The sequence below is a fragment of the Nothobranchius furzeri genome, chromosome 10 (assembly GCF_043380555.1).
Source record: "Nothobranchius furzeri strain GRZ-AD chromosome 10, NfurGRZ-RIMD1, whole genome shotgun sequence".
NCBI lineage: Eukaryota > Metazoa > Chordata > Actinopteri > Cyprinodontiformes > Nothobranchiidae > Nothobranchius > Nothobranchius furzeri.
The window spans coordinates 21,979,670-21,993,874 of record NC_091750.1 but is presented as its reverse complement, the minus strand read 5'-3'; the positions used below and the strand labels follow the sequence as shown (position 1 = coordinate 21,993,874).

Genomic DNA, 14,205 nt, shown 5'->3' with positions numbered 1-14,205 from the left:
TTCTTTTGGTGACCTTCAGCAGGACCCAGACGACGCCTGGCACCGAAGGCGAAGTATCTTCATGTGTGGTTTTGGTCCAATGAAGGCTTTCTCGGCTTGTGCAGTCCAATTGATCTCGGCAGATAGTTGGTAGGAAGATTCACACTCCGGCCGGACCAGAAGTTCCCCGAACCGATCGCCTAGGGATTAAAGGTTATGCACAAAAATGTCCTAGCTCTTACTGACCCTAGCCTCTGATACCTTCAACATCAGACACATACAGTTACGAACAGCAAGCGCAATTAAAGGTACAGTGACATCACGACATGGACACACACAGACACACAAACACATACACATGCACATACACAGAGAGAGAGGGAGAGAGTAAGAATGTGTGTGGGAGAAAGAAATGAGTGGGATCCACTTTGCCACCAGCATCTCCACCTGTGTCACAGAGAAAAAATTACAAAGAAATTAAAACACAAAGCAAACAACAATAATTCAATGAGTATAAATGATCAAACTAAAATATACAACCATGCATGGGTTTTATAACAGTTCCGGCAACACTGGAGAGGAAGCCTTGTACAATGAATTCTTAAGATGTCCTTCATCAATTAGAGGTTATAGCCAAATTGTTTCAGGATCCTGAATTTGAATTGGTCAATTTACTCAGAATAGTCCAATGGCTTTGTTGATGTTTCTCAAGGCTCGGCCATGCCCATATAGATAAATAAACAAACAAACAAGACAAACACAGTCAAACACACGGTCCATACACGTCTCTGTGCCCTCACACACCAAGCAAATGTCAGACTGAAGCGAAAGTGTGAAAACACTTAACCTAGCGCTAAATCAGTGGAAAGAAAAAATAAGACCTAAAGCGTGTGATCAAATTAATCCAACAAAACTTCCCATAACTGCCGTTCTAAACTCATGTTGCGGTGTGATCTCTCCAATTAGAAATTAGGACAACCACTTTTACTATCAATTCAACCAAATAGTTTCAGGTTGTCCCTTACCTAAACTACCTGTCTTTCTTACCTTCTTTCTTTCTTTTTTTTAGAACCTTACTAGCACAAGAAATCCTAAGAATTAATTCACTACTTAAGGTTAATTTGTAAATAACGAGACTGCAGTTACGAGACTGCAGTTACAGGTTTGTTTGTGCATAGTATTGGTAATCAGCAGTTTTTCCTTATCTCCTCATTTAGAAGTGTGTTTCTGTGCTACTCCTCCATCCATAACACAAGTTAGTATCATCCTTAAAGCATCTGAAATTAAGCTGCATTGCTAAATCAATAACGTGATTTGTGCTAAGAAATACTCCCCTATCCTCTTCCTTTTTCCAGTGGCACTGAATGACAGATTTTAGATCAATTTAACGTTTTATTACTATTACGTTTCATTTAATTAATTTGGCTTTTTCTCTCTTATTTTTATCTATTTATTTATTTATGTTATTTACTTATTTATCATGCCATCCTGTGACGATAATCTTAAAGACTTTTTAGCCAATTGTCGTCAAAAAGGCCAATTAAAAATATTATGTTAAAGATTTCACAAGATAAAAATGTGAACATAATTTTTATCGAATGAGGGGCACCATTATTCAATATTTTTGTAACATTATTTTCTACGTTAGAACTTACAGCTGATAGAAAAATATAGGATCAGCTAGGTTTGGCTAGATCTGTTGGGAAACTCAACGGAGCTGAAACAACACTGTTGTCTCGGATGAGATGTTCCATGAATCATTTAGTCAGCTGAATGCCAAATTATTCATTTAATGTTTATTTTTATGCAATGAATGGAATGGGATGGAACGTTACTATAAACTGTCCGGAAATTTGCGCATGTTTGCTCGAAGGAGAAAACTGTTGAAGCCTAAAGCGTTCTCCTAGACTTATAAATAGACACCGTTTCCTTAACCAATGAAAATAAGTGATGACGCTGATGTATTCCGTTTTGAAAAGAAAATAAGGCTTTACTGCATGTCCGCTGCAGCTGAGAATCCTAAGACAATAAAGATTATATTGACGTCCAATGGTGAGTTGGGCTGAAATCCAGGTTACTAATCCTATTATTTATTTATTTATTGATATTATTATTATCTTTTTTTTTTAGGCTAACTTTCTCAGTTAACTATGTTCTACAGTAGTTTAGTAAATTTTCCACAGTTCTGACATTTCATCAATTCAACTGGTTGTTGCCAAAAAGCCTTGTTCATTACCTGACTGCAGCAAGCACTTTTACTGGGTGTAACCATAGGAAACAGTCTCTTTTGAGCCTCTCTTTGTAAGTCCAGGATGACCACCGTCATTGATTAAAGTTCACATGTTAGCACACATGCTCCCCCTTTTGTACTTTGTTTCATCAGCAGCAGGGCAAATAAGTTTCTGCCTCTTTGTCCATCTTGTAGTGCTCCCCGTCTTGATATTATAAGTCACAGCTTTTGGTGAGGGCTTCCAGGTTCTCTTTGTATAGAAGTCAGAGCCAAACATTCTTTGCAGCTGGTTGTGACAGGCCCACCCAGTAAAGTTCATGCCCACCACAATGCACAGCCAACGTTTTCCTTAAAGGCCCAATGTGTGATATTTCATCTTATAAGTTATCAAATTTCTTGTATCACATTCTCAAATTTGTTTTTTTTTAATGATAATTCAAACAAGCATTTATTCTAAGCATTATTATTAGCTTTATATTTTAATATTTTAGACAAAAGAAGCAGACCGGTGCTCCATATGGCATGCGCCATCTTAAAATACAGTGACCTTTTAGGGACATACAACATATTAAGCTTCGCATTTGATGTTTGCGTTTTTAAATGATGTAACCTCAAAGAAACAGCAGGGGGCAGAAGTGCGCCTTGTAAGCATGCAGTCTGACAAAGTAACTAAGAAGAAGAAGAAACTAGCCACACCGTACTTCTAGCGATGGAGGATCACACATATACTACAAGCAAACTTGAGAAACGGGATAGTTTGTCTCATCCAAGTAAAAGAAAAAGGATTTTGAAAAGTGAACAAGACCGGCGTCATGAGAAAACCAGAGTAAATATAGGAGTTGCCTTCCCAAGATGGAGAGACCTCATGTTACAAAAGGGATTCAGTAGACACGCTGAGCTTGCTACCTTCCTTTTGGACAGGTAAGTTAAAAATGTGTGTTTAATTTCTTCATTGTAGTAGTTGTGTGCTTTGTGACACAAAGTTTGTGTGGAGTAAGCTAGAGTTTGGGAAACAGCTCATGCTAACTAGTGCCAAAAATGTAGCACACCATCTTAAAATTCAGAAGCATTTCTTTTTGTTTATTGTTTATGCGCCTTCGTATACATATTTAATGATTTAACGATCGCTACCACACCGCTCGTTTTTGGAGATAACCGCATGCTCCGTGACCGTGACGAGCAACCAGAACAGAAACACAACATTATCGGCTGCCCGCTCCAATTACACAACACACTTTGTGTAATCATTGTCACAGGTTCGTTACCGACGGTCACACACACAGAACTAAACACCACACTGGCATTTTCACACAAATTTTTGTCAGAGATGATCTGCAGCACAGCACCTTCCCCCCCACGCTCGATCGACTTGACGTATATGTGAAATTATGATGTTGAATCCTGTATTTGCTGAGGGACTAATTTCCCTTTCATGTGACATGTCAGAAAAATAAAGTTTCTATTCTATGTTATGTACAAACTTTGTAAAAAATTAACACAAGTATAATATCTGATCGTGCATGTTTTTGTTTACATGTGTGTGTGTGTGTGTGTGTGTGTGTGTGTGTGTGTGTGTGTGTGTGTGTGTGTGTGTGTGTTATATAATACAAGCACACACGTGTAATAAATAAAATAAATTTGGAATTTTTCTACTGATGTTTTACAGTTATGAGAGGACTCTAGCCACCACAACATCTACCCCCATGAAGGGGAAACATAGATCAATGGAAGATCCACCATTGTCCAGCATTTCAAGCGGAAATGAAAAGCAAGTTTTTTCCAAAAAACCTCATAGCTAATTTCAAATTGTTATACTACAATTAAATTTTTTTTTCATTTTATTTTATTCTTTCCTATAAATAAGAGATGAACACTTGAGTGGAGTCACAGGAACACCAGAAATTGAAAGCCTTCAGCAAAGGTAATCCATATGTTGTTTGTAGGATTATAGCCACAAAATCTATTTTCATTATAATAATGAGCATTTTCTGTTTTTCTCTAAGCGTGCATGACATGGTTATTTCTGAAGATGACCTGGATGAGGATGTCTTCAATGATCCCATGAACAGTGTGTCAGTTACACTAACTCCTTGTTTACTCTACTGCTTGTGTATTCTCAGCCTTGATATACAAATATTTTAATAAAAACATTTACAGAATTGACTGGGAGGACAGGGAGAATATGAGTAGTGCGGAACAGAGGGATGACAGCTCAGATGATGAGTATCTTCCTCCAATATCTATACGGTGAGTTATAAATTGTGATTAATTTTCATTTTGTGTCATCCTTTGGAATTCTTTTCCTCCAAAACTTTGTGTTCTTCTCCCTTAGAATGGGTGGTGCACTAAAATCAGCTCCTTCCATAGATGGTCTTCCTATAATTGGCCTTGATGAGACAGTGCATGACATACAAGGTTGTGGAGATGATCCTCAGGAGTGCTTGGCTGATGTTGATGTGCCAATTTTGCCAGGAACAGAGAAGGTCATTGTTGCTGAAGACATCGTTGGTGTCCGAGCAGCAGTGGTGTATGAGAACTGCTTGAAGCAGCTTGTTGAGTTTATAACCCTGCCATTGGACAGGTGCACCGCTTTAACCCACAAAGCTGAAGTATGTGGCAGTCGTGCTCCCTTTCACAAAAAAATCTCCTACAAGGGCACAGCTATCAGTGTACAATGGGTAAGCATCACTGAAAAAATCATATCAAATGTATGCTGTTTCATATGGCTACACGTGGCATTTATATTATCATTTCTTACTTATAGGTTTGCCACAATGGACACTGCTTATGGAAGTGGAACTCTCAACCAGTCTTGAAATTTGGAATGCAGGCTGGCGACTTTCTTTTGTCATCAAACATTTTACTGTCTGGAAACAACTACTACAAAGTTGCACTACTTTTCAAATTTATGAACATTGGCATGGTAAATCAAAACACCTTTTTCACAATTCAAGACACATACTGTGTAGATGTTGTGAAAAACTTCTGGGAAGAGAGGAGGTCTGACAAAATCGGTCAACTCCAGGGAAAAGATGTTGTTCTCCTTGGTATGTGGTTTTAGACATTACAGCATTTTTATTTGTATTTACCTTCTCTAAAAATGACAACTTTAGATATATGTATATATAATCTACAAATCAATGTATTATTGTTATAATTATTTTTCAGGTGATGGCAGGAATGACTCGCCAGGACACTGTGCCCAGTTCTGCAGCTACACAACTATGGAGCTTGAAAGCAAGGCAATTGTCCATGTTGCTACCATAGACAAGCGTCAGACATCATGGAACTCTAATATAATGGAGAAAGAGGCTTTTATCCAAACTCTGGACAAGCTCTCGAAAGAAATAAAAGTTGTGGAGATCTGCACGGACGCTCATGTTCAAATTGCAGCCCTTCTGAGTAAGTGTTCATCCAGTGAAATGAAAGACAAAATAACCAATGCTCATTCATATTCTGTACAATAAAATAATACAACAAAAACCTCTGCAGACCCTGAGAGAGGCAGATACAAAGACCTGGAAATACACCACAGCTTGGACATGTGGCATGGTGCTAAAAGCCTGGCAAAAAAGATTTCAGCTGTAAGTTTTACCTACGATCATTCTTATCTGCACTTAAACAATATATTTCAAAATCAATCATCTATAATCAAAATCTATAATCTAAAATAAGGCACATTTATGTAGCAATTTTTTTGATTATGCTAAAAGAACATTATTTTGGCCAGCAGTCAATTCCTTAGAAAAATACTGCATACTAAAAATGGATTTGTTATGATTTCTATTTTTCTTCCAGGCAGCAAAAATTAAGGGACAGTCTATTCTCCTCAACTGGTTGAAAGACATAGTCAATCATTTTTGGTGGTGTTGCAAGACAGCCACCACAATAGAGCAGTTTCTTGTAAGAAAACTTTAATTCCAATAGTATCCCAAACTCCACCTAAAAACCTGTCATATTCATACTGTTTTGCATTGTGTTTAATTTTGCACAGGCACATTGGGTTGGAATTCTACACCATGTTTGCAATGTTCACACATGGGCAATGGGAAACTGCCAGCATGATCATCTTGATGACCAGCAGGGGAAGCAGTGGATCGAGAAGGATTCCAGGAGTCACAAAGCTCTTGTGGAGATTGTCTTGAACAAACGCTGGCAGAAGGACGTGCATAAATATCTGCACTTCAGGTACATGTGAGACTTATTTATGTATTTTTTGGTGAAGCTGTAGGCCAGGGGTGCTCCGTTAGCTGTTTTGCCTCCCAGCAACTGAGTGTCACTTTAAAAATTGCTCAAATACATTTCCTGAAAATAATGCATACAATAACAGTGCATACAGACACTAAAGAAGATATAACTGCTGGCCTACACACTCAAGGTGTCTAATTTATACTGAGGCCTGCTGATGGAACTGCTGACAAATTTGATTCTGCTGTATTTAACCAGGGACAGAACTAAATATGCATGTTAGCTGCCCTCCAGGACTGACTTGGAGCATCCCTGCTATTAGCCATATGACCAGTTGTCCTCTCTCATACTGACTGTTCATTTGTACAGATCAACAGCCCTGCTTGAGTCATTTCAGAACCACATTCTGATGTATGCCAGCAAGCGTCAAGCCTTCTCCTACAAAGTGTATGAAGCCAGAGTTCTCCTTGCAGCACTGGATTATAACTTTCACCTTAATCGACCAGCAGTCAGGAATGCTGAAGGCCAACTAATGTAGGTTTTACCTTTTTTTTTCAGTCAGAGTTGAGCCAAAATAATGCCTACCACTTACAATTAAAAAGCTGTATTAACGTTACTACACGTTATTTAAGTTTGTCCCATTGTCGTGACAGAAATTCATTATGCAATTGTCCTATTTTTTAGATTCAAACGGAAGTACAATAAGAATGCCAGAAGGTACAGTGTGTATTCACTAAAATCAGAAAAGGGCTACGAATACATTCCAGTACTCCAATCAAAAATAATCAACGAGAGGTTGGCGAGAGGAGTCGGGATGCCTCGTACCAGATCAATGAGGGATGATGACCCCAGACGGCTCGGTCTTGTGCCACCCATCGCTCCACCACCTATTTCGGAGCTAGTGCAGATCCAAGTCAGCCGAGGTCTTGGTATGTGTCATTTTAGCATCCTTTGACTACAGCTCAGTTCTTTACCTACACTTGTCTTACAATACTTTTTTCACAGTATCAGAACTCAACACAGCTACAGGCCTCCAGTGACGATCTTGTCTACATTTACATGGAGTATTCTATACCTGCTGCGTGTTACTAATGTAATGTACATAAAAATGTAGATATTGCACTTTGATGTCTTTCCTACTGTGCTAACATGTTGTTCTTTTTACTTGAAGTTGCACATAAATTCTGCACAGTCTTTTACGTTAGATCTATTCTTTATTATCCTAAAGTGTGTAAAATCATGTTTCAAGATTAAAATGTGTTCCAAATTTGTCTGTTCAAACTCTGAATAAGGTTAATTCAAATAAAAGTGCATCTGTACTAATTTCTTTATTTCTTATGTCTTTCAGAAAATTACATATTTTTTGTTTCATGACTTGACCCTGTAAGAGTGTAAATTAATAGCTCACTAATGTAATGCAAAACTATGGAGTTGTAAAGATGTGATTTTATTTTTTCACATTACAAGAGTATACATGGCTGAAGAGTAGCCACCTCTAAATTTGTCATTATTGTACAACACTAACATTGGGGTTTCAAAAAATATTTATCTAAAATACTTATTCAACATAATAAATTACAATATAAAGGTGTACAAAATATCAGAAACACTTCAACAACCCATGTAAACTTTTGACCAGTTACACTCCCGGAAGAAAACCAGTATACTGTCCATGAGGGTCTGGAAATTTCTCCCTAATTTTGACCACACAGCAACTTGGGATGACTCTTCGATTTCCATGTCCAAGTGACCCATGCTGCCAGAAAATGAAGTGCCGGTAGGCAGCATACCTGTATTCCCTGTTGTCATCGCCTGGTTCCCTAATCTGTCCTAATACGGTGAGGTCTGCTCTGTACTGACGATGGATCCTCAGGACACCTTCATCCAAACAGTAAAGTCTAAAATGGGGCAGAAGGCTTATACAGTTTACAGAGTCTTGTCCACAGCATTTGCGCTCTGCATCTGTTGGCATATCTGTGCAATTGCCACAAGTACACCATGTTAACGCAGGGGCCTGCACGGGTGTGGTGTGCCTATCTCGGCGTTGGTTGTTCAACAAAACATCAAAAACCAGACCCGGCTGTCTTTCCAAAAGTTGAGAGGTGAGATGACAGTGGTCCTCCAGGCTCATGCCCTGTACAAGGCGCTGGGGGGAAAAGTAGGATTAGAATTTTTGTAAGATTATTTTAATTGAATTACAGTAAAAAGCAATGTTTTGTAAATGTTTTAACAAGTTTATAAGAGTAGCTGATTAATAATATATATATTAAATGGCTAATTCCTAAAATAAAGGTACTATCAAAAACAAATAATATGTATTAGGAAAGAAGTAGGACACTGAATGTTTTACAAAACTACATATAATTCCAAACACTTGCTATACAGTTAAATAGAATTACCGTATGTACTTATATGAATGAAATGAGTGACAGGACGGCATATATTGTCCCAGATAATTATTAATTTGCTCATTATCTTACACAAACCTCAATTTCTGCTCTTCTTTCCCTTTGAAGCTCCTCGACTCTCTCCTCATCAGCTCTTGAAAGCGCCGATCTTCTCGACTTTATTGCAGCTCTGCCTCTTCCTCTTGTGCGTGGGACGTTGCGGCTGGTTTGAGCAAATTTGGCTCCTTCGTCTTGGGATGCTTGCCCTGCTTCTGTCGCATGTCTAACACCTCTCTGTGCGCTGGCACACGTCTGTCCTCTCCCTCTTCCTCTCCCTCTTCCTCGCCCTCTTCCTCTCCCTCGTCCTCTGTCTGTCTCTACTGATGAACCATCGGATGATATCTGACTCTGTTTACGGAGAGAAAACAATTACAGACTACACTACCTTGTATATTTCCAAAATGGCAAATAGAAATATAACATTTCTCAAATAAAATGAACAAAATATTGTCATTTTTTGTAGTCAGAAGTCATCACTAACTAGCTGCCGTTTGCTATTAGCAAACATAACTGACATAAAAAAGTTTTTCTTATTCAAAACCTATTTAGATTAAATTAATAAAATAAATTAGATGAAAACAACTAACGTGTTCGCTGACTTGAAAGCTGGAATTAGATGATGACATGCTGCCGTTTACAGCAACACGATTTTGTATTGTATTTGTTATATTTGTTAATAAAGTTTTAAATAATGATAAAAAAAAAACCTTTTTGATCCTCGGGGGCTCCATTAGCTGCAATACCGACTCTAAACTGCGTGGTGCTAAAGAGTCGGATCTTTTTACTATGATTTCTGTGAATTTCACACACGGGGCCTTTAAATATGTTGATTGGGTTGAAATGACAGAACTTTCTCTTTTTACAAATCAAAATCAACGATGGTTTCTAATAATTAGTCGACTTTATTGACCCAAAGGTAAATCTAGACTACTTCCTATGCACAATTTGTTCTGAATCATCAAATCAGTTCTACACAGGTTTTAAACATTAGGCACAATCTATCCCAAATGCAAGATCCCTCCTTTCATTTTTTATTTATCTATTTTTATTTTAGGAAAATAACTACCAGTTTTTAACTCAAAACAGCCTGGTACAGTTTCTAGCCAGGTTACAGGAAATAATACTTAGTTTATCTGTTTTTTCATTATTCAGCGTCCCAAAATCCAGCCATTAACGTTAATGGTTCTTAAAGTTGAGGCAAGACAATTATTGGATTTTGTTTTATAGCAAGATTTAACAAATATTTTGTTTCTTGACTGATTATTTGTTAATTTTATGGTTTTCATAAAGATGATCCTGAGAAGTTCAGAGCTGCTTTTCGCAGCACCCTGTGCTATTTTTAGACTATGGGATTCTTGTGTGTAAAAGTGGGTGGAGTCAGGTCCCCAGGCTGAAACTCCAGTCATTCTCACTAGATCTGTCCGAGAGGAAGGATCTCCTGAATACCCTAACCAGGAGCCTTAAGGTACGTCCAAAACACCGAAAAATATCCTTTCTAAAGTCACAAATTGCTTAAAACTGCATGTTACACAGAAAAACAGTGAGAGCGAGGGAGTCCAGCTGACTCCACGGCCCATAATCAGACAAAATACTTCCTTTATAACCACAACCATGCAACTTTTGTATTTTAAAGGATTTACTTGTCATCACACTAACGATAAATTCTTTTTCTATTGTTTCCACAGTCTCTTGAACTAAATAACCGTCTAGCAAAAACATGGACCGCACCGTTTCTCAAGCAGCTGCTCCCTCTATTAAAAACTGAGTCATTCAGGAGAAGGTCCAGCGAAAGCAGCATTTACTTCTCATGCAAGAAGACACGCATCCACTCATTCACAAGGCACAGAGACATTCTTTGTTTGTCACAGTCTTTTTTTTATTTAAAGTAAGTCAGTCTGTCACTTATTTATTCTCTCTCTCTCTATATATATATATAATATTTTAAGCACAGAATTTATTTAACACTGCACTGGTTATTTTCAGAATTTAATGCTTACTATGCTTTTAAGCAGGACTTATGTAACATTAGAGCAAATCCAATTGCATTTTTTTTTTTTTGAGAGCGCTCTGAGGAATAGTTTATATATTTATTTTCTGCAGATCTGTTTTGATTTTACTGTTTAGCAGCTACCTGACTTTATGTATATGTATATCCATATATTTCTGAAATAAAGCTGTCATATACAACCTTACTTGCATTTCTTATTGTTTTTTTTTTGTTTTTTTTTTATCTCCAGGCCACTTAACCCCCAGATCGGGGTCCCTCACATGCTGCTCCGCACACAAATGATTATCACGCTTGTACACTACATATGTATATTTATGTATACACATATACATACATAAACACATACATATACATATGTTACTTTAAAAACCTTTTATTTATTAACTTATGGTGTTCTGTTCAAAGACTGATCAGAACAGGGTTGCAGAATTTGAATTTTGCGTAGCTCCAAACATTAATTTTAGCACTGCAGTGTAATTTACATATAAGAGTTGCAACTTTTTAAAGCTCTCATTTATCTTATTTATTTATTTTCTGGTACCGCATCAGGCCTTCACACATACCATCCAGCGCTGTACACACACACACACACACACGGAGCTCCCAAAACTCTGCTCTGCATTCTGCACTCTCCTAGTGCTGCGCTTTCAATCCAGAGCCGTAAGCAGCCTCTTGCTGCGCCTCACACACACAGGCTGAACTCAGCTTACACACACAGTGAAGCTTGTCTACAGCTGTGCCTTTTTCTCTCGATTCTGCAGCCTTCACTTCCCAAATCTTGCTCCAGTTACCTCTACTGTTAACATCTACCCCTTTTTCCTTCATCGCCTTTTCTGCTGACTTTCTCAATAAAACCTTATTTCTCATGGCTTCAACTGGGCTGCTTGTCATATTTAAAACATTGCTTATTTTATGCAAAAACAGTTACCTTAGAACATTTTTCTCATCTCATACAAAAGGTCCTCGACCTTTAAAATCTAGGGAGCTCTCTTTAGCCTCCCCTGCCCTTAACCCGAACCAGGTCCTCGACCTGTGCTTTAGGGAGCTCTCTTTAGCCTCCCAGGGCCTCAACACAAACCAGGTCCTCGACCTGTGGACTTTTAGGGTTCCCACACCTATGGACTCTTCGCCAAGCTCTTATATAACCTCGTTATATTTCTATTCACTCGTCAGCAAATAGTGTGGTCAGCCACGACCTGGAAAATGGAATTTAGGGCTTCTCTAATAACCCTGGGCCTCCAACCCTTCTTCTGTACTATTTCCTTATCTCATTTATCATTAAACCATTGTAAAATCCTTATCTTATTTCACCATTAAACCATTACAAAAAAAATCTCTTATTTTTCTGCACTTGTCTCCACTTTCTTCTCCAACTATTATTTTAGGACCACAGCTACTATGATTCTGGACACAAAGGCTTTGGATAAATCCAATGAGCAGTTTTTAGAAATAAGGTTCTGCTCACCTTGTTTTCCACCGCGGTGTTCTGTGCCAAGATCGTTCACTGGGTCGGTTGGTCAAATTGTCCTCCAAAAACTCCTTTTTCTTCAAAAAGAAAAAATCCTGTTCGTGACGCCAAATTTGTTGGTCTTTCTTCTGTTAGACCAAGCACGGGTACGGAGAAGATGGAGTTAAACACCTTTTGAGTTGGCAGAATGTGGAGACAAATGATCAGAAGTCCAGTCACTGTTTTCACCGCTCATGAGGGGGAGAGCCTTTGCAACATACAGCAGGTCCCGCGACCTGCTCCCGTCAGTTGCTTCGGACAGACTCTCGCCGTTCTGCTGAAACGGCTGATTTTTATTGAAAAGCACAGGAATGTAACATACGCAGTTTGCCATACACACACGTAATTCTGCCATCTGCACCTGTAGACGCACGTCAGCTAATAGCCTTGTTAATGAAAGACCAATTCATCCCAAGGACATGCAACCTTGAGATGACCAGGACACATCCTGCAACATCCTTTGCTAACAAAGACAGTTGTTCTTGTATTGAGGAACTGAAGGAAGGAACACTTTCACTCCCTTTTGGAGTTCCTGCAGCTGTTTAGAGCTCATGCAGGAGAGAAGCACAGAGAGGCCTTTGATATTATAACATGATTCCATAATGAAAAAAGTATCATATAACAATGAATAATAAAAGAGCTTATATGGGAGTTACATATATTTTCAACAGATAAAAATAAAGGTTATTTTCCTCAAGGATTTTCATCGCTTGAGCATTTAGATTATATCGGCGCTTACCCTCCAGTGTCCGATTTCGGGTTTGACCAAATGTCTCAGGAGCAGAAAAATATATTTTTAGAATGGTACAACGAAGTGACTAAACATCAGATGTTTGATTTTAAGAAGGAAGCGATGTTTTATTGCAGGAATAATGTGGAAATTCTGCGTAAAGCATGCAGCATTTTCAGAGAGGAATTTTTTAATGAAACGGGGATCGATCCTATGAAATCAGTCACCATCGCTTCAGCTTGCATGCGCGTGTTTAGATCAAATTTCCTAAAACCAGACACTCTGGCCATCCCTTGTCCGCTCGGTTATCGCCCGCAACAAAAACCCTTTTCAAGTTCAAGTATCGTGTGGTTAGAATGGGTTTCACGCCATCAAAATGTAGAGATTCAACATGCTTTAAAACCTTCAGGGGAGCATAAAGTGGGAAAGTTCTTCCTCGATGGATTTGCTGTGATTTCAGGCGTTGAACACGGATTTGAGTTTCTGGGGTGTTTTTTCCACGGCTGTCCAAAATGTTTCCTGCCGTCAGCCATCTGTCCTCTGAGAAAAATCACTTTTGGTGAAATTTATGACAAAGGAAGTGAGGTGTTTAATATGTAGTGTTTTGGCAACCTGAGCGAAGATCCGAGAGGTGAAGTAGGTCCCCTGATCTGATTGGATGACTGTGGGCAGCAGACAAAGACGGTTTAAAACTTGAATGAGGGGTTTCACAGTTATCCACACTTTGTGAGCTCTTAGCACAAGTAGCTATGGGCTTAGTCGGAGGTGGGTTTTCACCCCTCCGGTTTTTCCGCTGGAGACGAAAGCAATCACGAATGAAATGACCTTTCTCGTGACAATAAAAACACTCAGGAGACATGTTGTGCTGAGGAGAAGCAGCAGAGGGTCTCACCCGACGAACGGAGTCTGCTGTTGACTCCCAAGCCCGATGTGTGAGAGTGAACTCATCGGCTAACAGGGCCGCAGCAGAGAGAGTTGAGACCTTCTGTTCATTCAGATACAAAACAAGCCTCTCCAGCATATGCCTTTTAAACTCTTCCACCATAATTATTTCTTTCAAGTCAGCTAAGGAGTCTACCCCTGAAGCAGAACACCAATTTTCAAAAAGAAATGATT

The 14,205-nt window shown here is 38.7% G+C and overlaps 1 protein-coding gene across 1 annotated transcript; it reads left to right on the top strand.

Annotated features, from left to right (window-relative positions):
* The first annotated feature begins 4,041 nt into the window (after positions 1-4,041).
* On the top strand, positions 4,042-7,720 carry LOC139072147 (uncharacterized). Its single transcript, XM_070555417.1, has 10 exons — positions 4,042-4,130; positions 4,213-4,281; positions 4,367-4,456; positions 4,542-4,887; positions 4,974-5,256; positions 5,378-5,611; positions 5,702-5,793; positions 6,008-6,112; positions 6,204-6,397; positions 6,767-7,720. Exons 2-10 carry the CDS (start codon positions 4,223-4,225, stop codon positions 6,933-6,935), a joined length of 1,572 nt encoding a protein of 523 aa, XP_070411518.1. The 5' UTR covers positions 4,042-4,130; positions 4,213-4,222; the 3' UTR covers positions 6,936-7,720.
* The last annotated feature ends 6,485 nt before the right edge of the window (positions 7,721-14,205 follow it).